We start from the raw sequence: 27,638 nt of genomic DNA on the forward strand, positions 1-27,638 counted from the left end.
ATTCAATATTCAAGACGAATATTCGTCTGTTTTTGTCACAACCAAACAAACCTTTCAGTCACAATGAAGTCGACTGTGTATTAGGGCGATCCATTAGGCTTGATAGCAGAGCTGCAGTGTTTAGATAAAGGACAAGCTGTCGCCATCTATTCTACAAGTCCTATTAGAGGAATATTACAACGCCTACTGCATGAAAGGGACATTACATTGAATAATGATTAGACTACTTGCCAGTGTGACATTTCCTCCACAACCCTTCAAATTAAATTACAGTAAAATCATGCAAAAAAATTGCAATTATAGACTAATTAACCTGTGTCTCAGAGCTTATAGGACTGCTTTCTGTGGACAAAGTGATGGCATTTTCTCACGCAATTCTGAGATGGAAAATTAGCACCAATCCTGATTAACACACCAGGATAGTCAAGGCCTTTTAGTTGGGAGAGAAAAACAATTTTTTCCTCCACAAATCATTCTCGTTAAGTCAATTAAATTACATTTTAATGTCAAACTAAAACAGGCTGCACTCCTGATATAATGATAAGCTCAGCTAAAAAAAGTATGTGATAATTGGCTCTTGATTAACTTTGGATTCAACTCTTGTCACGGTCCTTCATGTGAAGCAGACAGCAGCCATGTTCTTGGAACATGCTGTAAAACCCACCAGCAGTGGGGGTGTACTGACAGAGGAAGAAGTCCCCCTCGGAGAGGAACAGCAAACACAACACACTGGCTCGCTAGCACATCAAGGAGGCCGGCGCTCCCCAGAAACCTGCGCTGCTGGCTGCAGTGTCCATTCCCTTATTTGTTTAGTTGAAGTAGCTTGTCTACATGACTTCCCTGGCTATTCCTGATGCTCACCTATTGATCTGCTGCTTTATGCTGAATGAAAACACCAGATTAAAGGTCTTATCCATCTCTCTCTTTCTCTCTTTCTCCCTTTCCCCCTTCCTGTCTTCCCTCTACTTCTTTGTCTCTGCTTCCCTCCCTCCCCCCTTTCCTGATAAATGATTACTTCTTTTTCCTCATCTCTCTTGGCTCCTCTCCCGTGTGTTCCAAGCTGTGCTGGTTCTCTGTCAGCGGAGGGGGACAGATGTGGGGGGGGATGTGCGCAGTGTGCTGTGCAGCGGGGCTGTGGATGCTGGGCACAGCCTGTGGACTGTGAAGGGCGAGGGGATCCAGAAGCCGGGGTCTGAGAGGAATGCATCTGTCAGCCGCCAGGTCCATGATTGATGGAGGGGCCCCTGTAATTAACACACCAGTGGGACTTTTTCTCAATCCCTGGCCTTGTCGTGGAGGGACAATGTAGCACAGCCTCCATTCTCCCTTCCTGTGAGACCCTGCTCTGGAAGGGTGTACTGTATAACTACATGGCATTGATGAAATAATGTTCCCATTGAGTCTTTGGAAGACAATATTTGTGTTGGTTTGCCTGGGAGTCCAGACCCTTTTAGAAAGAAACCACCCAAGGCCTTCAATTCGGAGATGTTTTGTTTTTAATTGAACACATGAAAAACACTGAGAATACTTGTCGAACATTTTGTCTTTTGTATATGAGGAGAGAGGTGCAGCTGTTCAGGTTACAGTAGTTACGGTGTGACCACTTCCTACAGACGGAGGGTTACCAAAGACCACATTGTTTAGTAAACACAACCCTCGTACCCGAGTCAAATCTATGCCTTGTAAACTAGACTTCCCCACCATGGACGTGTGCATGAGCTCTATAGATCCACACACACACACCTTCCATGTACTCCATCAATAAAATAAACTGTAGCGACTCCAACACCCAAAAGCAATGACAGGCCGCGAAGAAACCTGCTGCAGCTGAATGTGATTTCAGACATCAGGACATTCAGCTGCCTGTTGGGAAAACAAGCCAAGGTCACAAGGCCAGAGATATATACTCCACCTACCTGGTGATAATGGAAAGCTTTGTCATAGCTGAGTGAAGATGTATTTGGATATCCCCTCATGGGACTTAGGTAGCATTATGTTCAAATGACATGCTCCATGCCTACAGAGACACAGAATATAGTGACAAAATTCCAGCAATAAATCCTGGTCCATATAGAATAGTGTACCTTAGGATATTGTTTAGGTATTTCAGGGCTGTTAGTTTTACAGGTCATTTCTCTGCATTTTTGTATTGTCCCATCAAAGGCAATGGACAGTGTTGACCACAAGGAAACATATTCCTACATTGCACACTTGGTATTTATAAAGCCATTTTAAATAGACTCCTGCTGTGTGTATCATCCGTATTATCCTTCAGAGCTACAGTTGGTCCCAGACACAGTTACAACTCCAGACAACTCTGGTCTCAACAGAGTTAGGTACAGGAAGGACATCTTGTCATTTTTATGCTACATGACTGGAGACAAACTTCTTAAAGTCTTCAATTCTTCAATTCAAGTCTTTAATTGTGACTATTGGGCATCATATACAGTTGTGCAAATACTGTAAGAATGTGTTTTAACCATTTCGTTTACATTAGTTTTATTTACTATTTTAAATTGATTGCATCTGGTTTCATGATTGTGTTATGTGTGTAAAATAGACCTGGATCTCAGTGTGACAGCCCTGTTAAAATTAAGCTTTCATTAATAAAAACTAAAAGAAACCAGTGAATTTATCACTTAAACAGTTAATCAATCAGTTGTATTAATCATGACGTTCGGAAAACACCTGTAGTAAAACACGCCCATAAACCAAAATATCAACCTCAGAATCGCGTTGAAAGTCGGTGATTAGGAGTGGATAAAGATCTCTCTGCTTCTCTGCTGTATTCACGGCGCAGTGGTAAAAGCTTATTTTAATTAGCTTGATGTGATACTGCCCTCTAATCCAGTAATTGCTATTGTTTGACTTTTCGATTTGGCCTCTCATCGTCGTGGGTGTTTGATTAAGTAATACAATAGACCGGTCAATATTGATTTTCGCTGTAAACTGTCTGGAATAATATGGCACGATTTATTGCCCTTTTATTCTGCATCCTGCAGGTTACATATAGTAATACGATACAAAACGTATACAAGTATTTAAGTTGATGCTGGCAAATGCCTCCTGGCCTGCAACATTGGATTTGATGAAAGAGGGGATTAGCTGATTATCTGATGGATGGAAAACCAGCGTCGAAGCAATAAATGTAACAGAATGAAACACACAGCAGTTGATTTCATAAATGCATAGATAACCTCCTCCGGAGGCTCGCTGCCTTCCAACCTCCGAAGCAGATTTATCTCCATTCAGACTCATTTTCTCATTGTTATTGCCTCGCAGCAATGCCTTCATATCCACTCACATATCTGCCAACGCTTATACGCTCAACGTGAGGAACACACCGGAGCATGGTGCTGGAGGCAATGAGTTAACTTCAAACTTAGAGCTGTCTGCTCAGTCACGCCCGTGTGAGCTCTCCAACCAGTTTCATCAACAGGAAACGGCCATTCCCGTTGCCTTGGCTCCGAGTTCTCAACATTAACACATGATTTGTGATGACGCTCGATTTCAATCTGTGTCTGATGAAAACTAGAGGGAATACTCCATCTTCGCAGGGTAAGCTAAACTTGTGTGATATATGGCCTCTTACCTCAGTTGTGAAACAGCCTATTTCATGCCAGCCTGTCACTGCAGCTGTCATTAATGTGAGCATAATGTCTTCACACCCCTTTAACTGTCTTGGTATGAAAATAATAATAACTAAGGTGCTGCCCTCATGCTGCTGGGATACTGTTAAACATTGTCAGTGTTTGGTCAACATCTAGTATACTCGACACAATAGCTTACCCAACCAATAGTGTTTTCAAACGACTCACATTTTAAATGTTTTTATTGACAAAGAAACTCAAACATACAGCACTCCAGTCGTACAGATACAGAAAACAAGAAAGTTAAACATAAAACAATGTAGCGGTATCAATAGCTTCAAGTTTAATCCCCCCCCCCCTGAGATGGTGTACACTGCTACAGTCCATTATGTTCTAGAAGGCAGATCACTTTTGAATATCACGGTGCAATTATACCTCCCCTGAGTAGAGTTTGGTTTCTAAAACGCTGTGACATCACTTGCCTGTGTCTCGTCACTATGTTGCTCATCAACATTGCCTCAGTTAATCTGATCACACTGTAGGTAAGCAAATAATGGGTACCTGGAGTGTCCTGAACATTTTCATGTTCATCTGTTAACAGGGGTAACGATGCAAAGAAAATATTCTGAAAAAAACCACATCTACAGTATTCTTTTGAAAGAAGGGTTAGCGAAAGCAGTATTTATACATTCATGATTTCCTGTTCAAAGTACAGTCTGTTTATGGCACAGTGCCTCAAGTGGGAGCCATCAGTCAAAGCCTCAAAAAGCAAACAAGCAAAAAGTAAAGACAAGATTTACCATTAGGAGTCTTCATTGATGAAAGTTGTCAAAGATGTTTTAAACCGGTTTAAACAGTTTAACGTGGTAATAATCAGCAACAAACCAAATTCAGTATGAGAGGATGTTGTTGGGAGGGGGTGGTACTGGGAGGTTGGTGTTGGGGACGGGGCGTTACTGGGAGGTTGGGGGCGGGGCGTTACTGGGAGGTTGGGGATGGGGCGTTACTGGGAGGTTGGGGGCGGGGCGTTACTGGGAGGTTGGGGACGGGGCGTTACTGGGAGGTTGGGGGCGGGGCGTTACTGGGAGGTTGGGGGCGGGGCGTTACTGGGAGGTTGGGGGCGGGGCGTTACTGGGAGGTTGGGGACGGGGCGTTACTGGGAGGTTGGGGACGGGGCGTTACTGGGAGGTTGGGGGCGGGGCGTTACTGGGAGGTTGGGGGCGGGGCGTTACTGGGAGGTTGGGGGCGGGGCGTTACTGGGAGGTTGGGGGCGGGGCGTTACTGGGAGGTTGGGGGCGGGGCGTTACTGGGAGGTTGGGGGCGGGGCGTTACTGGGAGGTTGGGGACGGGGCGTTACTGGGAGGTTGGGGGCGGGGCGTTACTGGGAGGTTGGGGGCGGGGCGTTACTGGGAGGTTGGGGGCGGGGCGTTACTGGGAGGTTGGGGGCGGGGCGTTACTGGGAGGTTGGGGGCGGGGCGTTACTGGGAGGTTGGGGACGGGGCGTTACTGGGAGGTTGGGGGCGGGGCGTTACTGGGAGGTTGGGGACGGGGCGTTACTGGGAGGTTGGGGGCGGGGCGTTACTGGGAGGTTGGGGGCGGGGCGTTACTGGGAGGTTGGGGGCGGGGCGTTACTGGGAGGTTGGGGGCGGGGCGTTACTGGGAGGTTGGGGGCGGGGCGTTACTGGGAGGTTGGGGGCGGGGCGTTACTGGGAGGTTGGGGGCGGGGCGTTACTGGGAGGTTGGGGGCGGGGCGTTACTGGGAGGTTGGGGGCGGGGCGTTACTGGGAGGTTGGGGGCGGGGCGTTACTGGGAGGTTGGGGGCGGGGCGTTACTGGGAGGTTGGGGGCGGGGCGTTACTGGGAGGTTGGGGGCGGGGCGTTACTGGGAGGTTGGGGGCGGGGCGTTACTGGGAGGTTGGGGGCGGGGCGTTACTGGGAGGTTGGGGGCGGGGCTTTGGTGTTGGGCCGGTCAAGACTGTCGCAGACTGCCGGCCCTGGTCCTCTGCTTGTCGTACCTGACTGACACAATCAGGAACACCAGCAGGGTGACGCCCTGGATCCCCGCCAGCAGGAAGAAATAGTAGTCCAGTTGGCAGTCGTTGATATTACCTGGAGGGAGGGGGTGAGACAAGTTGGTTATTGTGACAGAACACACAGTGGGGACTGTGGAGCTGAAAAAATTAACTCAAGATCTTTCCAGATTTTCAAAAAGTCAAAAACAAAGGATTCGCTTCTTGGCTATCTGGGTCGCGGGTAGTTTGTTGGACCACTAGAGTGAAGCTTCACCTGCCTCATCCTTCGACATTGCGAAGCTTCATCTGGTATCTCCTCACCCCAACAGTGACAAAACACTGTGACAGGCCAAACCCCTCCTCCTTTCCATGTGGCCCCTCCCCTGGAATTCAGCAATTTTTCGGCTGCCTCGCCGGCCGGCTGCAAACAAACACGAAATTGAAATCTACAGAAATGTTTGTAAAAAGTCCCTGTTGTTGGCTTCCTGGACTGGATAACCTCTTTGATTATTGTTGGGAACCACCGGGGGGGGAGATTGCCCCCCCCCCTGCCTCGTGTAGCCGGGGCGGCTCCAGACAACCATGGGTGACGATTCAACCCGACCGTGGGTGAGATTCGAACCGGCGATGTGTGAACTCCAAGTACCCAGTGACTTGTCTTTGTTCATGCCCTTTAACCGCCACACCACAGAAGCCCTTCACAGAGATGTACTTTCTCCGGGCGTTCTTGACATGCATTTCAATGCCAATCTGCGCTTTAAAATTTGGCAGCAGCCTGGATTCAAACCATTAACCTCATGTTTATGAGGCTGTGTCCCTCTCCTGTGAGCCATTGGGGCTGGTAACACTGTTCTCGGGTAATTGCCTCTGCGAATCTGTTCTCGATTTTCAAAACTGACAGTAGCCTGGAATCAAACCTTCAACCTCTTGGTTCCAAGGCAGCCTCTCTCCTCACTGAGCCATTGGGGCCGTTATGATATCATTACCATTCTTGGGGTACTTCACTGGAATAAAGACAGGTACATAGAGTAACTAGATTAAAAATCACACGTGGGTGGGGATCAAACTGATCACATTACAACTCTGAGCCAACAACCCTTCATCATTCGCAACATCTTAACCCACCACACCGTCCTGTTGCTGACAGGATCTGCATCTGCCAATCTGTGGTTTAAAATTTGGCAGCAGCATACCTGGGAATCAAACCTTCAACCTCTTGGTTACGAAGCAGCCTCTCTCCTCTCTGAGCCATTGGGGCTGGTAGGATATCCATGATGATGTCACCCATCCAGTTGGGAAAGCACTTACAGATGTGATCATGGGTGATCTGATTGCCAGATCAACACAAACAATTGCCAGGTGTGTTTCACAAATGAGTGCGTGATTATGAGCGTTCAGTGGGACATCTCTGGCTCCAGGCCTTACCCTCCAATCCAACAGGTCCCAGACATGCTCAATGGGATTGACAAAATGACAACTTCACGGAGCGGGCCTTCCATGTTTAGCTCGCTCTGTCTGATGAGAAGGAAGACAGAACGGCTCAGAACGGGTTGTGTGGATGAGAGGAAACACAGTTCTGTCAGCAGGAAGGCTCTTTCTCCTTCTTCTCTTATCACAGACAGAAAACGTTCTAAACAGGGTGCTGTTTGACCCCCCATTGATGATGTGGGATTGAAGTACGGGGAATAACAGAACAATCTGGACCCTCGGCTGTGAGCAGAGCTGGGGAGTCTTTCATCAGAACTAAAGCACTGTTTGTTTTCCCAGGGGAGAGAAGGCAATCAAAATGGGGGGAAAAAGCATCGTACACCGTCAACCTGGATGTGATTTACATACGCGTCAACGTACGTGTGTGTGTGTGTGTGTGTGTGTGTGTGTGAGACAGAGAGCAAAGGGAGGTGGGAGAGGGTTACCATTAACTGTACATGTTAAGTCTCAACATCTTGTCACTATCCTACACTGTACAGTATCACACCTAGTTCAACCACCTTCATATTCTGAAACACCACGGAACAAGAACCTCAAATATCTGTTCATGCCCTCCCTCCCTAGCTGGGACACATCATGGAAACTGCAGAGTTGGCGTTTTTCAAGTATTTTAATAGTGAAAAGCTTGTTTTTTCCCCCCTTGCCAGTAGCGACTGTATTTGTGAAGGTTTTCCTATTCTAAAACAGAGGAACAACCCGTACGTATGAAACCCAACGCTGCTGATGCAACTGGCTGTCCCTGTTCATCAAGACGCACTGCGGGGGAATCCTAAACAAATACTTGTTTTCCCCCTGCTCCGGTTTGACATGGGAAGGAAAAAAAAAGCATACAGCCATCCTAAATCCTCCATATTGAAACTTAAACAGAACACTGTCTGACAATTGTATTGGCATTATAGCTGCTTTCCACCTCTTGCTATGTTCCACATACTGTTTTATTGGTCCTACTGCTTAGTGAAGAGACAGTGCAGCAAATAACTGCTCTTCATTTGACAGGTACCTTGTCAAGAGTTCCTGGTATTGGATTCTTTTCCACTTTATTAAAATGGTCACATTCTATACACAACGGGCTGCTGGCTTTTTACGGTTTCCGACTGTAATCCAGCAGGAAGCAGCAAGCAAGCCTGGCCACTGGAGCTGTTTGAAAGCCCCTGTATCTTCCAATGAGAAAAATCCCATTGCTTCAGGGCCCATGCGCTGTCTGAGGAACCCACCTATTAAGTTCTCCAAGTGGGACTGTCACGGTGAATAAAGACCTACAGAAGGAGTCCCAGGCTTGATTTTAATTGGATAAGGGGGTAATTCCCCAGGAGTCCTGTCATCTCCCATGGTGCATCTGGCCAGAGCGAAGTGGGGAGAAAGAGGACTGGTGAGAGAGTTCTGACAGGCCGGGCGTTCAGAGAGACCAGTCTAATTACACCTTCCTCTGTGTAGCGAGGCCCACTCTGGGTGAAGGAGCCCAAGGACTCTCCATGGTCCCATCCTGCAGGACACGCTGAAGAAAGAGGTCAGTGAGCCAGACCTGCACAGCCTCACCGAGCCTGTGAGGCTAGCCTTCACACGGAACCACCGAGCCTGTGAGAGGCTAACTTTCACACTGACCCACCGAGCCTGTGTGAGGCTAGCCTTCACACGGAACCACCGAGCCTGTGAGAGGCTAACTTTCACACTGACCCACCGAGCCTGTGAGGCTAGCCTTCACACGGAACCACCGAGCCTGTGAGAGGCTAACTTTCACACTGACCCACCGAGCCTGTGTGAGGCTAGCCTTCACACGGACCCACCGAGCCTGTGAGGCTAACCCTAACCCTAAACCCACCAAGCCTGTGAGAGGCTAGCCTTCACACTGACCCACTGAGCCTGTGAGAGGCTAGCCTTCACACTGACCCACCAAGCCTGTGAGAGGCTAGCCTTCACACTGACCCACCGAGCTGACACCGTCCACAGAGTTTCAACAAAGGCTGGTAAAGGCTAACCTTTACCAGACAAAGACTTGCCGTGGCTTCCTGTCCCTGTGCGGTCTCTGAGCTGGGCACATCCTGCATCAGTGGACGGGTGAACAAGTGAACAAGGTACCTTGTTCACGTGCTCCGTCGATCGCTGGCCGTGTTCGTGCCCTTTCAAGACGAGTGGAAACGTCCAAGATTAAAGACGGAACATCACAGACGTGTGATTCCACATGAAGGGGCGCCGCGTGGCCCTCGTACAGTACCCTGAACGTGACTTCATTCATTGAAATCCTTTAATCTGGCTTTCAAAGGCTCGGACACATCTCTCCTGATCATATAGGATGAAATCGTCGTGTGAGGTGATATATTTTCATAAATCCCGCCTCTGTCAAGGTAGAAATACAATGGAAAAGATGAATACACCCCCCACCCCTTTTCTGTCTGCTCTCTCCTTTCTGTATCAAGCTGGGAGCTGTTTTAGATGTGAGATGGACTAAAAGAACAATCCAGACCGTCTATCACCACCGCGTGAATAATTCATGGTGGGTTTAAAACAATGCTAGCAGGACGAAAGCGGGGGGGGGATGGGGGCATCCAGTTGCCTCGGAATCGGCTTCGGTCTCAGATCAATAATTCACTTTAACCGGCGCTCACAGGAGAGTCCACCAACCGCAGTCTTAATTAACACTGGGGGCCGTGCTCGGAGGACACAGAGACACCACTGTAGCTGGGCGAGAGACACATGATGGGAGAGAGGAGAGAGACCCTCTTATTTACCCTAATTGTCAAGTGCTTTATAGATTCAATAAACATCCGATGAACTGGTCCCTGAGCAATATCAGGGGGGGTAAACAAAGAAAGAAAGAAAACATCTCTTTAACAACTCTGTTTACGAAGCTCATTTGAGAGATCGTGCAAGGTTTTAATTCTGTAATGGGACATATTCTAAATTGGGCTGAGACCCCCCCCCCTGCCTCCAGCCCCCAGGGCCCACTTGGCTGCTAAGCACTTTCAAAAGTGTGCTAATTATGGAAGCAAAAGGCAAAACAAGGACTTGCTGTGCAAACTATTAAACGAACCCCATAAATATTTGACAGGTATTTTAAAAGGGCAGATGCGGGTGTGCAGCTCAATCCATAAGAAGCATTGGCATTCCAATCCTATAACCCAAAATGAAGTTTTCTCCTCCGCTCTCTCTGCCAGACACTGTGTCCGTACCAACACTCAAAGGTCAAAGGTCAAATAATAGCAGAATTACTGCCCCAGAAACTAAAACGGCTCGACTAAAAAAAAAGTCAAGCCTGTACACAGGCACAGAGAAACAAGACATAATTGCCTGGTCTGTGAGGGCTAAGAAAGAGCCTGTCACGTGAAGTCTAGATGAACCAGGTCAATATCAATTCACCGTTCTGAAAATGGATCAATGCATTCACATTCTGTGGAATGCCCAACATCTGAATGCTCCAATGCATTCAATAACCCTCCTCCGGCTCCAAATGAGCGGAATAGGAGGATCAATGCAAGCTTCATTTTCTCCGCAACTGAAACGATTTCTCTCTGACCCATTTTCTTTTCTTTCATATCGGTATTTAAATGTCTTCGTTTGTGCCATCATTTGGTGGAGGAGCTAGCTCATAGCTACATACGATATGCACCCCGAGCCCTTCCCCTGCAGTCAAGACATCTCCTGTCTAGGAGTCTGTGGTTGAGTCCCTCTGTCTGAGCCTATGAAAGGAGGAAGGAGATTTCTTTCAGACCTAAAAAGCTCTATAAAAACACAGGTGACTCCTGTGACATCTGAGCCAACATTAAAACACTGACATTTCGCTAAGTATGACCCGGCTGTTCATGAGCAGGATGTGAAAAATGTCATCTCAGACCGAGGCTCAAAGCTCTCCTCTGACCCCTGACCCGCGGGTCAAGCCAGCACTTGAACACGGAACAAAAGGAGGGCGATATCCTCCACCGTCACATTCAGAGCGTCCTCCCTGACTCGGCTTCGGGGCCGTCTTCGAGCGACAACGAAACAACCGGCGTTTCAGATAAACAAACCCTCCGATGTGAGGCTGCTGATGAGGCTGAGGCGGGGGTAGTTGACCCCTCACAGAGGCAGCTCCTGAGGTCGTCCGCCAGGTCAGTGCCTCGCTGGCGGGAGCGGACGTGGACGCCCATCTCAATCGGACTGGAACAGGATGAACGACCAAGTCGGACGGAAAACACATTAGCGCACTGGACTTTAAATAACAAGTGGAGGCTCAGAGAGATGAAGTGCTGGGGAGGAGGAAGTGAGGAGGAAGGGGGTGGATGAGGAGCAGAGAGGAGTAGGGGAGTGGAGGAGGAGCAGAGAGGAGTAGGGGAGTGGAGGAGGAGCAGAGAGGAGTAGGGGAGTGGAGGAGCAGAGAGGAGTAGGGGAGTGGAGGAGGAGAGAGGAGTAGGGGAGTGGAGGAGCAGAGAGGAGTAGGGGAGTGGAGGAGCAGAGAGGAGTAGGGGAGTGGTGGAGGAGCAGAGAGGAGTAGGGGAGTGGAGGAGGAGCAGAGAGGAGTAGGGGAGTGGAGGAGGAGCAGAGAGGAGTAGGGGAGTGGTGGAGGAGCAGAGAGGAGTAGGGGAGTGGAGGAGCAGAGAGGAGTAGGGGAGTGGAGGAGCAGAGAGGAGTAGGGGAGTGGAGGAGCAGAGAGGAGTAGGGGAGTGGAGGAGCAGAGAGGAGTAGGGGAGTGGAGGAGCAGAGAGGAGTAGGGGAGTGGTGGAGCAGAGAGGAGTAGGGGAGTGGAGGAGCAGAGAGGAGTAGGGGAGTGGAGGAGCAGAGAGGAGTAGGGGAGTGGAGGAGCAGAGAGGAGTAGGGGAGTGGAGGAGCAGAGAGGAGTAGGGGAGTGGAGGAGCAGAGAGGGGGGTAAATCAGCCTGCAGGGCAGGGACAGGAGGGGGTGGCTGTGGCAGCGCTGAGCTCCAGGGGCAGATTTACTTAAGAGGACGGGGCTGTGTAATCAAGCCCCCAGTTAGTGATTAATCCAGGTTGTCTGTCCCCGGGCTGGAAGTCTCTCCCAGCCTGATGTTTACAGCTCCGAACATCCCCCCCAGCCATGGAAATAAGGTTGGTTTCATTTCCACCTCCCCTGCAGAGGCCCGGCGCAGTGCCACGCTCCCAGGAGGCTGGCAAGAGCAGGCAGGTAGAACCACAAATGTATGTCAGGGAGAGAACAAAAAAAACTTCCTGTTACAGTCACAACAAACGGTGATTTCTGACTGGCTTTGAGGCCAATATTTCACACCATCTGTCTTTTATCAATGACCACCTGGATGTTTTCTTTCTGGTGTTTTCCGCCCAACCCCTCCCTCTCTCTCGTTCTTTAAATTACCTTCTCAAAAAGACGTGTCGGCGAGGGAGGGAAGGAGAAAGCCAGCGGGCGCCCAGGCTCTCGCTTAACAATCGAATGATGCTTACTAAACAAACGAGAGCCGGGGCGAAGGATGGATTTATGTGGGTGTGCCAAGCATCTCCGAGTGCTAACATCATCAAAAATACGTCCAGAACTGTCGGCGCGCTGTATTAATGAGCTATTAGGTGTTTGTGGGTAAACAATTTACAGAGCTGGCTTATTTACCGTGCGGCTCCTAGGAAAGTGCCTCTGGGACGGAAGGGCTCTCTCGCCAGGGAACGCATCCATCTGCTGCCACCTCCACGCTATTTATTCTCGCACTCGGACAGATTTACACAAACCTTTTGTCGTTAGTCTGACATGTCTATTTATTACAGGAAACACTCTTAAAAACAAGAGAATTGCCCACGTTTTCTCCCCTGGCGCAACTCATTTACAAACTCCTTAAGTGGGTTTTAAATCAAGAGTGGACATGAACATTCTTGAGACTTGTCCCTAAGAAAATACATTTCAGTCGATGCTCCGAGACTGCAGCTGAGGGGATCCATATCTAAATTTGCACAGTCGATACTGTGTCATGTTGTGAGAATAGGAAAGAAGTAGATGTTTTGCTAACATCAATCCCCCACCCAGTAAACACTTGAACCCTCACGACATCCTGCAGAGATAGCGAAGGGAGGGCATCAGAATATTGATGAGGAGAGTCATTCTTCTCGACAGGAAAACTATGTTCAATAACTGGTAGGTTGGCGGAGGAACTCAGATGCCTGGGTCATGCCTCAAACTCAGTCCTGTAAAACAAGCTGAGGCCTCCACAGGGTCCATGGGCCATTATAGAAGAACTGGGTCAATATTGTACACAGTTGAGTCATCTCCCCAATTTACCTCAGGAGAATAGCTTTTTCTCTAAAGTGCCCTTCCAGCCTAAAACACAGCGGGCCCTATGACGTCATTACATTGAGCTCACTGGGACGCGGAAATGACACGATAAAGAACTCTGACTTCACGTTGAAAAAAAAAAAAAACAGATAAATGATTTCTGCTGTAAAGTAGATCAAAGTTTTGTGTCATTTTAAAACACGAGGGATAGAGAGAGAACGAGAAAGAAAAAGAGAATATTGGATTATTATATATATATATATATATTTTTTTTTTTCTTCTTCTTCTGTTCCTTACCAAAGTCTTTGTGGGAGGACATCCAGCCAATCCCCTTGAGGGATACGATGGCCAGCAGCCCAGAGCCCACGAAGGATCCGACCCCAGAGAAGAAGAAGAACAGTCCCATGATGGCGCTCTGCATTGACCTAGGAGCAGCAGAGTAGGCAAACTCCAGGCCTGGAACACACAAGAATACACCAGAAATCCCATGATTCACAAAGACAATTACAAATAATGAGTACTCTTATTATGAGTACAGTAAGTGTGTGTGAATCCTTATGTACTGCCCAGCGATAATCTACATGCAGTTGAGCTAACAAACCCATGTGTTCCTGTGTGTATGTGGAGCAAACAATCCAATCTGTTGACTTCTGTCCTTCTTGGCCAATTCAATTATGGTTCCAATCATGGGACACAGGAAGTGAGCAACATTGTTGTCTAACAGCCTGAGGCAGAGGCCAGCCCCCAAGTGAGAGTGGTCAGCTGTACAGTGAGAGTGGTCAGCTGTGAGAGTAGTCAGCTGTACAGTGAGAGTACATTTAGTCATTTAGCAGACGCTCTTATCCAGAGCGACTCACAGTAAGTACAGGGACATTCCCCCGAGGCAAGTAGGGTGAAGTGTCTTGCCCAAGGACACAACATCATTAGGCACAGCCGGGAATCGAACCGGCGACCTTCTGACTCCCTAGTAGTCAGCTGTACAGTGAGAGTGGTCAGCTGTACACCCAGAACACCAACCTGAAATTCAGCACAGAACAGTGGACGTCCAACAGGTAGATGAAAGATTAAAGAATGGAGGATTCAACTATTCGTTAGGCTATTCAATGAAAACCAGATGTGTTGTAAGACTACCGGTTAATAAATATTGAGACAAAAGCTCAGAGATAACTGCAAATGATGCACCAGCTACATGATGAGTGATATCACAGTGTCTTTGTGATAATGACTTTGGGGTAGACTCTGGCCAGGAGCGGTCACTGTTGGCTGACATTCAGGTTGATGTGTTGTGGACTCTTCACAGACACAGATATTGACTTGTCACCCAGCCATCCACCCACGGACTCAAAAACACACACACTCACACACTGTCACACACTCTCACACCCAAACACACACACACTCTCTCACACACACACACACACACACACACACACACACACACACACACACACACACACACACACACACACACACACACACACAGGGCATCTTATATTCAGTACAGCAACAAAGTTCAGCACTCACTGTGTGTTTCCACGTTCAGTAGATTACATTTCCATCCACATCAGAGAGCCTGCTTTCCAGAAGCACCATCGCTCCACTTATTATGCATGAGACAGGCAGGCCTACAGTAGTTGGCCAACTGCCATTTCACGGCTCAACGTCAGCCTTGTCCTCCCCTCCTCAGGGCCTCCTAATCACCTATTCAACTGCAATTGTTTTGGGTAAATCTCTTTATATTTAATATGTGACCAGAGGAAGAGGAAGAGCCAGGCTGCGTGTGTGCTGTTTGGACGTGTCTGTGAATATACTGTAGAACTCAGCCTGCGAGATGACATTTATAATTTCATGGCAGCTCAAACTTTGGGGTTTCACGAATTAAGCCTTATAGCTGCTTCTGTCAGTAGAGATTAGGGCGCGTCCGTTAAGTAAGGATGGCTTTTAGGGCCTTCCTCAGAGGGAAATAAAAGAAGAACTAAGAACCAGTGTAGGTGTTCTTTGCAAACACCTATGCTGGATGTGTAGGACATTAGGATATGGAGGCGTGATAAAGACAAGGCCATCTTTTGAGTTAACAAACTAAATAAAAACTTGTACTCAACTAATGCAAACTTGACCTTCCCATGTTTTGTGAAAGAAAACATTTAAGCCATTTCTACCCTCAGATAACCTTTCCAGTCCATGCCTAGAGGCCTGGGTCAATGGCCAAGCATTCAAGACAACACTGGCCACGAAGGACCATGTGCAGCAGTCGAAAGAGGACAGGGTGGGCTATTTTCAACCGCAATCGTAGGTAAAAACAATGATTTGAGACGGAATTACAATGATATCTCCTGTCTGCCTCCCCGCCACATCCCAAACAAACAGGCTGACCTTTCTAGACCAGGGGGAGGAATTATTCAAAAAGGAAGAAGTATAGTTAAAATATATATTTATTTGTATTTTTTTCTTCTTCCCGAGGGCCATGTTAGAGGGGTGATTTTTCTTTCTTGGAAAATAACATTAGCCTTTAACATTTCCGAAAGAGCAATACATAATTAAAAATCCCTTAGGGGATCATTTTGCAAAGTTTTCGCATATTCTTAGCGCCTGAAAGCAGACAAACTGCGGGTGGTGCAGAAGCACAAGCAAAGAAGGATCCGGGTTCCTTCCAGGCACGCACCGCTGCTGAGGACCAGGTGGGCACCTGGTGTAGGAAACGGATTTATTCAAACAGAATAAGACCGGGGGGGGGGGGGAACGACTCCCTTTTGTCCCAGACATATGTCACAATTCTGTCATCCAATTTCCCTTGAAGTCAAACCCTGTGGGACTATATGGAAGGAGAGCAGAATACGTTGTATTTTAAGGTTCCCCAAAGCTTTGTTCTGTCTCTATTAGAATTTCACGGATGCCCTAATAGTCAGACGTGACTTCCAGTGGTTGTTAAAAGTCACCCTAGGCATACAAATAAACGTATGTGTGCTGCACCTAATCTTACTTCATTATGTTCAATTTAACCCATTTAAAAACACGGTGCTTATTCAACAGAGACAAACGCACTGCTTAGAGGAACTTGACAGATTCTCGTCCCTGGAAAAAAAAGAAAAATCTCTTTGAATTAACCTGACATGGCTTGATGTCATTCGACTATGTAAAAATGCACAGTATCACCGCGGTTCTCCGAGGTAAAAACGTATACAAAAAAGGAAAAGGGGAAGCTAAGTTGATCCAGCAGGATATATGAGGCTTGTGTCAGCCCCAGACAGAGGGACTAGGATGAGGCTTGTGTCAGCCCCAGACAGAGGGACTAGGATGAGGCTTGTGTCAGCCCCAGACAGAGGGACTAGGATGAGGCTTGTGTCAGCCCCAGACAGAGGGACTAGGATGAGGCTTGTGTCAGCCCCAGACAGAGGGACTAGGATGAGGCTTGTGTCAGCCCCAGACAGAGGGACTAGGATGAGGCTTGTGTCAGCCCCAGACAGAGGGACTAGGAGTCCCTAGCCACCCACGTTATTACAGGCTCTCCACAGGAAGACTGAGCCTGGCAATGATCATAACCGGAGAAGAAAAATAATAATGAGACTGAGTTTCATTGATTTAAAAAAAACACACAACATGAACAACCAGAGTCGCTCGCTGCCACAACACAGCCAGCTGCTTCAAAAGGCTCCCATCCTGTACCGTGACACAAACAGTGGCACTCTTTGTTAATACTTCTAAGCTCCTCTTGTAAATTGGAGAGCCGAGGCTGACTTGGAGGCAATGACAATGAAAGCAGGACGCTATCGTCGAGGAAGCAAGCGGAGCTCAGTGGAGATCAAGCGGAGGAGAAAGGGTAGCCTGCTAAATTGATCTGGAGAGAAGTGGAAACGTCTACATCCAATTGAGTATTATTACTGTTCGGGCTTTAGGTCTGCTCAGTGAGAGATAAGAGAGCTGGCTACACACTCCTACAAAATCAGGAGGATCAAGAGTATGTTCTGGGAAGAGACTTTGTCCTTGAAGAAGATCTTCACTGAGCCTACAGTCTAGGCTGCAGAGAACCCTGAGGTACATTTAGACCACCTGGATCCCAGGAACAGGCATTCCCTCTCCTCTCCCTTTGGCCAGAGACACAGTGCACGGATGTCAGTCGAGCTTTTCAAACAGAAAAGGTCTAATTCAGAGGAGGGGAGTGTGGATATCCCTAGGGTAACCAGGGATGGGGGTTCCTAATATGCATTAGGTCCCAAAGTCTCATTGTACCATGTAACAGCGTGAGCGGTGCTCATGTGACGTCATCAAGCTAAAACACACGGTGCAGAAATGACAGTTGGGATGCTCGCGTGATAAACATTCCTCAGTGAAGCACAGAATCGACAGTATATTCGGCGCTGGATGAATTGTACAGGACAGACTGTATTCTCAGGACTGCAGAAGAAGATAACACTCAGAGCAGACCTGTCGTCATGGTAGCACACTGGACACACAGTCCAGTCGCAGAAATGTGATTTAAACATTTTACATTTACATTTAGTCATTTAGCAGACGCTCTTATCCAGAGCAACTTACAGTAAGTACAGGGACATTCCCCCGAGGCAAGTAGGGTGAAGTGCCTTGCCCAAGGACACAACGTCAGTTGGCATGACCGGGAATCGAACTGGCAACCTTCGGATTACTAGCCCGATTCCCTCACCACTCAGCCACCTGACTCCCTGACTGTGCATCTCTTTCTGAAGGTAGACACCTTCCTGGCTGATAGCTCCCAGATTCCTCACCTAAAAACGTTCAACAACAACAAAACAGACAAAATGGATGCCTTCCACATCTACCAAAGCAGAGGGGAGGGTGCGTTTAAGTAAAACACGCCAGTGATTACATGAGTCATTAGGACATAATGAACCACAGAGACAGCGTTGATGCCAGGAACTGTAGCCCAGAAGCAGCTGGACAGAACAAGCCTCACCAGATAGACTCCCCATAGCCATTAGAGGCTCTACCTTGTCCTTTGTATATGTAAAGTGGTATTAGCATTTGGCTATATACAGAAAGGTAGCCGTCTAAGAAATCGAGGTAATATGAACATATTAACACCATCTGTATGACCTTACTCCTACACCTGACAGGAATGATTCTTCCTTACATCACCTTCCATCGCACAATGTATTCTGTCGTGTGGACAGCGCAAACATACTGGACTTAGGGGCCGTACCATATGTGAATTAGCGACGCCACGTGCCGAGTGCTGTACCTGCGATGCTGGCGAAGATCTCGCTGATCCCGATGAGGACGTACTGGGGGATCTGCCACCAAATGGGCAGATCGGCAGCATAGTAGGTCACTTTGCCAAATACCTGGTCGATCGTCCCTTTGGTTTTGATGATCTCCAGACGCTTCGTCTCCAGGATTCCTGCGGGGGGGGGGGGGGGGGGGGGGAGAAGAAGAGAGATACCAGTAGGTTTACATTTAGTCAATTAGCAGACGCTCTTATCCAGAGCGATTTATAGTAAGTACAGGGACATTCCCCCCGAGGCAAGTAGGGTGAAGTGCCCAAGGACACAACGTCATTTGACACGGCCGGGAATCGAACTGGCAACCTTCAGATTACTAGCCCGACTCCCTCACCGCTCAGCCACCTGACTCCACAGGTTATACATAGATTTTTGTTGGGATGCACACAGTGTGTTGGGAGACTATTTCGTAACACTTTTGAATACATACGAAGCAGTTCGAGGGTGTGTTTTGAGGCTGTGGTGTTTAGGGTGGCGTGTGACGTGAAAACAATAGACAAGAGAGACAGAAATGAAAATTATTTAAACAAAATAACAACATCTCAACGTAGAAATAACTGCCTCGGCAGGTTTGTACAATTCCCTTGGCACAGACGCACCTCTCAACTAGCACCTCTCGGGCTAGTTGAGAGGTGAAAACATGCCCTTCATAAATAATGCAGTCAGGGTTAGCAAGCACTTCTTACAGTACTTAATGTACTACATCAAACACAGACAAACATCCAAACATATTCCCTCGCAGGAATTAGGGGGATTCACTGACAGTCCGCGAGGGATTTAGTGCCAAGTCAAGACTACTGCTTCATTAAGATCCCATCTGCACGCTCCAACACAGATTACAACAGCTCGCAAAGGGAGAAAGGAGAGATGGAGAGAGATAGAGAAAGGAGAAACAGAGAGAGATAGTAAGAGAGCGAGAAAACCGAACCAGCGAGACAGACAGTGTCGAGAGTGAGGGAGAGATAGAGTTAAAGAGAGAGAGACACACACAGAGAGAGAGAGAGAGAGAGAGAGAGAGAGAGAGAGAGAGAGAGAGAGAGAGAGAGAGAGAGAGAGAGAGAGAGAGAGAGACAGAGAGAGACAGAGAGAGACAGAGACAGAGACAGAGAGAGGTAGGGAGAGAGAGAAAGAGAGAGAGAGACAGCTTAACAATAACACCCAAGCAGTTGTCATCAGCCGACGCCGCTTCCTGAAAGCTTTATTCGATAACCATTATCATGGAACCAGCAGCTATTTCCAGAAAATGCCCAGAGACAGCCTCCTATCACAGCCACACTTAATGCTGGCGTTTAGAGGGGATGCAGGCTCGTAATCCAGCCATGCTTTAATACCAGCCGTCCATCCAGGGTAATGTGGAGCCTGCTGGCCCAGAGCTAGGCGCTCCCTCGCCACAAACAGACCCTCGTCTTCCCAGACCAACAAAAAAAAAACTAAACACTGCCACTTTTGGAGAGCAAGTCAAAGGCATTCAACATCAGCTAAAGCTGATGGGGGGAGAAAATAAAGAAAATAAATATATCTTTAGTCGAAAATGATTCAATAAATTAAACGTAAAAGGTAACTTCAAAGACGATGGCTTGGCCGTGATGAGCACATGGCAACCCTGTGAAGTGTGTGTGTGTGTGTGTGTGGGGGGACAGGTGTATGGTGCTGTGTATGTTCTGGCTGTGTCCAGGGCCCCGGACGCCAGTCTGGCAGGGCCACAGCTGCCCATCTGTCTGGGCTGCAGTTCCAGGGCTGGGCCCTCCAGGGCTGGGCCCTCCAGGGCTGGGCCCTCCAGGGCTGGGCCCTCCAGAGCTGGGCCCTCCAGAGCTGGGCCCTCCAGAGCTGGGCCCTCCAGAGCTGGGCCCTCCAGGGCTGGGCCCTCCAGAGCTGGGCCCTCCAGAGCTGGGCCCTCCAGAGCTGGGCCCTCCAGGGCTGGGGCCTCCAGGGCTGGGGCCTCCAGGGCTGGGGCCTCCAGGGCTGGGGCCTCCAGGGCTGGGCCCCCTGGGCAGCAGCAGCGTATCGCCCCACCGGAGAGAGACTGACACCGAGAGCGACTCATAATCTGACTGACATGACTATTCATGACATATTAATAACAGATCAAACTCATTTCCAGCTAGTCCCCTGCCTGCACTTGAGCATAAACAGGGGTAGTAACGAGATAAATTTGTATTTTATAATTTCACACCTCTGAGGGAAACTTGTTGGCCTCTGAGCCAGTAAAGCTGAACTAGAGGCTAGGTTTTAGAGTAGTATTAACTGTTTATAAGTTATAAGTAGCTACTTTAAAATACCCTTATGGGGAAACAAGAAAGCAGAAGAAAATTTGAACTGAAATTAACTTTTTAATTTTTGGTTCTCCCTTCTCTCCTAAAAGTGGCACAGTGTAAATAGCGAAAAGAGCTTTGTGTTGAGCCAAGAAACACCAATCAGGATTGGTACAAGGCCTGGACTAGATCTCCCTGATCCAAACATGTTTCCTGTCAGGTTAGACCATATTCTCTAGAGTTAAGACAGTTCCTAAAACCACACACCATTCATACTTTGCGACACACACTGCCTTACACAGACACATCCTCCCTCCTTCCCTAACACACACACACACACACGTTTACGTGGTAAGCAATTCCTCCTGCACAGTGCCTGTGGTTGGCTGTGGTTTATTAACGATGGAACAGTGGTGAGATGGATGTAGCTGAGCACCAATCTCCCAGGGGCCTGGGGGGCAGGGAGGGGGGGTCCGGGGGGGGGCAGGAGTCCCCGGGGCCAACATTAGTCTTTGATCACATCCTTCCAGAGGGCGCCACAGTCAACCTGGATCACACACTACCTCTGCAGAAGCTACTCATCCAGTCAGCTCTCATACTGCCCACACAGGGTGACACACCCCAACAAAACAACCAATCAGCCGGAACAGTAGGGGCGTGTGGTTTTGTAAAGAAAATTGTGCCACCGAGCATTCCTCGTCTTCAACCAAACAGCTATTCAGAGTGAACAAGTACAGTACATGTTTTCGGGGATTAACAAACTATAATTCCCCATCTAAAACTATCTCAAAGGTCAGCGTGAACGTCGTACACACTCATCTTACCAAGTCAAAACAAGTCAGAGAGACATAAGGCTCTCCGGAAGTCTCATACGAGCGCCGTTTCAAAAGCGAGGTTGTGCCCAACGCAGAAACCAGAGAGCGAGCCCGAGAGCGGACAGGCTCATGTTGAAATCCGACTCCCCGGGCTGGAGCAGCGCTGGACCGAGCACTACCGGGGGACGTGGGGGGACGGGGACGTGGGGGGGCAGTCAAACAGGACAGGGGGTGGAGACACACGGCGGAGCTTCTGGGCCCTGGGAACAAAGGACACCCTGGGAGGCTTGTCCTCCCGTCCCTGGTCCCCGCAGCACGTCAGGTAGAGGAGGTCCGATGCTACGGATATGACGACCTCCACGACAGACCACCTGCTGGCCTCGGAAGAACACACGACATCCTGAAGGTCAGGTGCTCTTAGAAAGACAACAGAGTCACTCGTATCACATCAAATTAGCTTGCTTTTTTTGGTTGTGAATGACTCTTCTCTTCTGACTTCCCCCTGTGGTTGTGAATGACTCTTCTCTTCTGACTTTAATGACACAATAGCTTGAGACTATGTTGGAACTGTGAGTGTTGAAACGGCGGATAAAGAGATGAATGACAATGTCAACAACGAGGAAATTCCACCGATGAAACCAGACGGGAGACAGGAGGAGGGGCTCTCCAGGAGGAGGGGCTCTCCAGGGTGGCGCGGTTCAGCCGAGACGAGTGGCGCTTCCCGCCGCGAGAGCGACTAGGTGGAGCACACGTGAGAACGAGCTCTCGCGACGCTCTCCAGTCACAGGGCGGAGTGAAAGTCATCAACCAGGAGGCAGGTGTGTGTGTGTGTGTGTGTGTGTGTGTGTGAGGCGGCTCACCGGCTGCCACTGCCGACCACATGACAAAGAACATCCCCACGGCGATCCTCTTGAGGGAGGAGGGCAGCAGGCCCCTGCGCTTCAGGATGGGGTCCACCACCTTGTCCTTGAGGGGGATGAGCATGAGGATGAGCACGGCGTCGAACATGGTCAGCCAGGCGGCGGGGAAGCGGAACGTGATCTGCCCGGGACACAGAGGAGGGGGGAAACATGAGGAACAGCGTGGGGAAGTGCACATAGCATGGAAAACAATACTGAGAATGTCAGAGCAATAGGGGGCCCCCCGTTCCTTTGGGGACGAGTTTGGGAAGCGGGCTTGACACTGTGCTGGCGCCCTCCAGTGGTCGGAAGCGGATTTGACCAATGCCTAAACTTACTGTTCTGTTCCATGAGAGAAGACAACCCATTGCAATTCCACAGTGAACGGACATTAGTAAAACTAATAATAGGAGTTGCAAAATTTAAGGGAGGATGAACATACAGCATTTAAAATGTTAAACCAATACACTGTTGAGTCATTCTTTGAAATATTTACTTTTCAAGTGCTGTCTGATGCTCCCAAAGCCTCTCTAGTATCAATCAGCTCACCAGGGACTAAGCATCTTACACACGTCCCTGGACAAATCAACCTTTCTAATGGATCACTACACATCTACTATGCCTATTGGCTCTATACACCCATTCCTGAGGAAGTTAAGGCTTTTTTATTAAGGTTACTGTTGAGTCAAGTAGGAAAGCCCAGAGCATGACAGAACTGAAAACATCTAATCTCACTTCCCCTGTGATCTTCAAGACCACAAAGTGCCAGGTTGAAACAGAGACTCGTTTTTTTTTACCGACCGAAATAGAGTTAGCGAGATTAGGAATAATACAAACATTAGTTGAGAGAAAAATGAGCCTTGTGAACTTCTTTCCAACCGCCTCGATGGTGTAGAATACAAATGAAGAAACGCTCTGAACAACAAACAGAAACGGTTTCATCTTCTCCGCCTCGCTGGTTAGTCTAACACGTTAAATGGTGCGGCTACCGAAGTAGCGTTTTGGCTTCACACTTCACTGTGCTCACTTCCCTTATCTCCTGACATGTGTTCAACTGAAAAATAAGTCATCTAAGGTAGATGGAGTGCATGTCCAACACTAAGGAGCTCAAATGCTGCTTTTCAAAGGTCTGATACAGACCTTAAAGAAGCTTTACTTCCTGAACCAGGCTCTATAATGTCATGTGATGGAAAGATACATGGGGCCTCAATGGCATCAACAAGGAAGACACTGACAAGGATTTCCAGAAATTTGAATTCCACTGAATTTACATTGTAATACTATAAATACTATACATACTAGTGCTATGTATAGAAATACACTATCTAATCCACTACATCTGTGAAAGTAATAACATACACTAGTGTGTATGTAGTAACATACACTGGGGGGTAAAACATACCTGTTGGGAGCCGGTGGATGTATTGTTGCTGCTTATGTCAGGAATCTTTAAATGGAAACTCTGCAGAACGTACGTGGTCTGCATCTGAAGGACAACAACAAGAAATGTCACAAGACGCAAGGATGGAGGGCATCTCCCCTTTGCACAAATGTCAGCATTCTCTTCGCAAGAACACTCTTCCTGAACCCGAAAAGTCTCTTTAATGTGTGTCGTACTGTATATACCGTACCCAACGTCTTCCACACAAGCCGAATCTAGCAACGTAAAGGTGAGGGGGGATTTGAACCCGAGGCCCGCGTTCAAAAGCCTGTCTGTCCTTCTCACCTGGAAGTACACAGTCCAGTATGGGATGAGGGCGAAGAACACAGGGAGGATTTTCAGCAAGGCTTTCACCTCCTCCACCTTCTCCTCAGGAAACCAGCCTCCATACGTCACTTTCGCCCCATCCAGCAGTGATGGTTTAGGCCTTTATTGGGAACATTTTTTTTAAATGTATATATACACATCAACTGCTCTATATATGAGAATGAAACCTAAAGTCTAGGATGATGGGCTTTATTTTTTTTTAAGAATACCCATTAAATTATGGGACTTTTGGAAAAGAACAGAAAGTTTATTCTAAAGCCTCTAATCCCCATCTCTGAAGAACAGACCGTAATAAGAATTCTTAAAAGGCTGTGAGATTGGGCAATTTAAAATATTCCATGTCAAGTTATCTTTTTTTCTTTTCTCCACAGATTTTTCAACCTAGGTTCAAAGCTAAGAAACAGCACTTCAGAGTGGCTTTCCACCTGGGTGACTGATAGTGTGCCAGACCTGTAGAAAATCACTGCAGAACAGTGCGATAGGATATGGCTTAACTCATCAACTGTCATAGAACTCCACAACTGAGCCACACAGGCCTAGTACCCTGTTCTATCCCGATCATATCCGATTATATCATCAATTCATGTTGATTGTTTGCAATTGGACTGCCACGTCTTGTTTCCCCGATATTTTACATTTTAGTAATTTAGCAGACACTGTTATCCAGAGCGACTTACAGTAAGTACAGAGACATTCTCCCCAAGGCAAGTAGGGTCAAGTGCCTTGCCCAAGGACACCACGTCATTTTGCACGGTCTGGAATCGAACCGGCAACCTTCTGATCAATAGCCCGACTCCCTAACCGCTCAGCCATCTGCCCCCCCGATATAACACGGATGCTTAGTACCACAGAGGGGGTAGGCAGGCCGTTCTTACAGGAGCAGGTTGGGCTCTTTGGGTCTCTGAGAGGAGCAGCAGGCGTAGCCCAGTATCTTGAACATGTCTGTGAAGGCGCTGCCGTCCGCGGGCTTGGTGACGAAGACGGCCCGGCCCAGCAGGAAGACCAGGAAGGAGACTCCCAGGCACACGGCCGGGATGGCGTAACCCAGCTCAAAGTCGATGTTCTGTTGGATGTAGGCCACTCCTCCCAGAGACAGGATGGCTCCCAGGTTGATGGACCAGTAGAACCAGTTAAAGAACCGACGGGTGGCCTCGGGCCCCCTGTCTTTCACCTGGAACACAATCGATATCAGCGTCACCATCAAATCATCCCTCGGATCCTCTTTAATATTAAAAAATGAGATCTCTTTTTAGCAACAATACCAATCCAGAGATATTACACAATTTATATCTCGGATATACTGTATTATGGTTGTTTTTTTCAATAGTCTGGCCATTCATCCATTGTCACTACCAACAGGGCATGAGAATACAGAGCCAAGTGATAAAAGACACTACAATATACTATATTACAGAGGTGAGAGGGAATTTGAGTTATGAAAAGCAATAACACTTGACAGAGACTCATGAATAATCGAATAAACTTTTAAATGATAAATATCGTTATTTCCATGAAAAATATTCCTACAGCATAGGGCATGCCTTTTTCCAATAATATTTTCACCCCCCACTGCAAATATCACGAATGTCAACAGAAATGTCAATACAGTAGTCTATGCAGTATACAAAAAAATACTGAATCTAGCTTCACTAGCGAGTCACACAATAGCAGAGCTGTAACATTGATGGAAAGACGTGAAAAAAATAATGTTAAAATGGCGACGGCTATGGAATCCTTGTGACTGCTTCTATGAAAGGGTTTTCAACCAGCCAGATTATCCGGAATGCCTTATTTATAGATTTTTACCACAGAAACAGGCTTTTACTTTGTGAGGTAATCCCACATTTTAAGGAAATAATCAGCCTACATTTGACAAACGTGAAGTTTCACTTCCTGTACTTTCAGCAGCGTGTAAAGGCCTTTCTCTCAGCCTGACCAGTGAGTCGTTGCTAACCCAATGATTCACCCAAATGTGAATCTCATGACACAAATTATCAATGGCCCTACAACCAGCAAGGGAATGACTGAATGAGCCTGTCATGGTAACAACACTGAAAAGAACTCACAGGAAAAAACCTGATTCCAATTCCTAAAATTCCAATCTATTGTCGTGTACCACTGTTATTACTACGATGTCTAAAGCTTGTGGTTACAGGAAACACTAGAATAAATACTGTACCTGTTCAGCTCCGAACGGAGTGATGTTGGACTTGACGGTCCCCACCCCTAATGCGATGAGTGCCAGGCTGCTGTAGATCACTGGGCCACAATAGGGTGTGCGTGAAGGGCAGGTGACATTGGCAGGGAGGGTAATGTTGGGATTCAAACATTCTGCAGGTTGTACTGGAAACGCCGTCTGATCACCACACAGGTAACTTCTAGACTTTTCATTGGCGATAAATGGGAAAAACAGCATGCCTATCAAGTACAGGATTAAACTGCAAGCGATGGTAAGGAACTTCCCAAGATATGCATCAGCCAACCAGCCGCCAAACGGTGAAATCAGGTACGTGACCCCCATGAACATGAGCGGTACTTGGCTTGACATGGTTCCCTCCCAGTAAAACGGGCTGCTGTTAAGAAAAAGGACCAAGTTGGACGTGATGCCATAGAAGGCCACTCTCTCCAACGACTCTGCCAGAAGTATGGCAGCACATGCCAGTCTTCTGCCCTTGAACACGGACACGGTGGGTCTGCTCACGGTCCCTGAGTTCTCCAGGAGAGGGGTACTCTCGCTGCCACTCCGACTGGACATCCTCTGTTTGTTGACTTTTAGGGTTGTTTACTTGATAATGTCAACCCTGCGAAAAAACGTAATTACATAAATGGTACAGAGAGCAATACAATTATCCAGAAGGAGGCCTTTTACGATATCTAACAGTCTGTGTTGAAAAGTCAGTCTCAAGCCATCAACAAAGTTGTTCCTGATGACACAGAACTAGCATGCATGCTACCATGACTGGCTTAATAACAGAAAGTTGTCATACCGTTAATGGACGTAAGACGCACCAATGTCCCCCATTTACTTCTTGTATATTGGTAGCCAATCCTTACTGGCTTGACATGTCAATAAAATAATATATATCATCAACGGATTCAGGAAATAAGGTAGGCTAGCAAGATAACAACACCGATATACACAGGACTAAACAAGGTTCAGTTGTCACAATACTACCGCGTGACATTGAGGCTCGTTCAGTAATGTAGAAACTGCACACCCTACGTCCAATCAACACAGCGCGCCTTGATAAACTCAAGCCCATCCATGCATGGTTAAACTTTGTGGTTTTAAGCAGTTGCTGCTAATGTTTACGCTTGCAGTTCATTTTGACGTTCCACCAATATTGTTTTCGCTTAGAGCC

At 47.8% G+C, this 27,638-nt stretch overlaps 1 protein-coding gene across 3 annotated transcripts; it reads right to left on the bottom strand.

The window, feature by feature from the left end:
* Positions 1 to 5,482: 5,482 nt before the first annotated feature.
* On the bottom strand, positions 5,483 to 27,589 carry slc15a4 (solute carrier family 15 member 4). 3 transcript variants are annotated; one of them, XM_062454507.1, is made up of 9 exons: positions 27,264 to 27,585; positions 26,456 to 27,077; positions 25,152 to 25,447; positions 24,235 to 24,376; positions 23,911 to 23,994; positions 22,470 to 22,650; positions 18,503 to 18,661; positions 13,588 to 13,746; positions 5,483 to 5,698 (listed from the first exon to the last, which is right to left on the bottom strand). In XM_062454507.1, the coding sequence occupies exons 2-9, from the start codon at positions 27,029 to 27,031 to the stop codon at positions 5,559 to 5,561; spliced, it is 1,737 nt and encodes a 578-aa protein (XP_062310491.1). In that variant the 5' UTR covers positions 27,032 to 27,077; positions 27,264 to 27,585; the 3' UTR covers positions 5,483 to 5,558. The 3 variants fall into 3 exon arrangements, with proteins under 3 accessions (XP_062310491.1, XP_062310490.1, XP_062310492.1); XM_062454506.1 differs by lacking the exon at positions 5,483 to 5,698 and adding an exon at positions 7,647 to 8,584 and having other exon boundaries at positions 27,264 to 27,589; XM_062454508.1 differs by lacking the exon at positions 5,483 to 5,698 and adding an exon at positions 10,568 to 10,763 and having other exon boundaries at positions 27,264 to 27,586.
* Positions 27,590 to 27,638: the final 49 nt, after the last annotated feature.

Source organism: Osmerus eperlanus, chromosome 28 (genome assembly GCF_963692335.1).
Source record: "Osmerus eperlanus chromosome 28, fOsmEpe2.1, whole genome shotgun sequence".
In the NCBI taxonomy this organism is placed as follows: Eukaryota; Metazoa; Chordata; class Actinopteri; order Osmeriformes; family Osmeridae; genus Osmerus; species Osmerus eperlanus.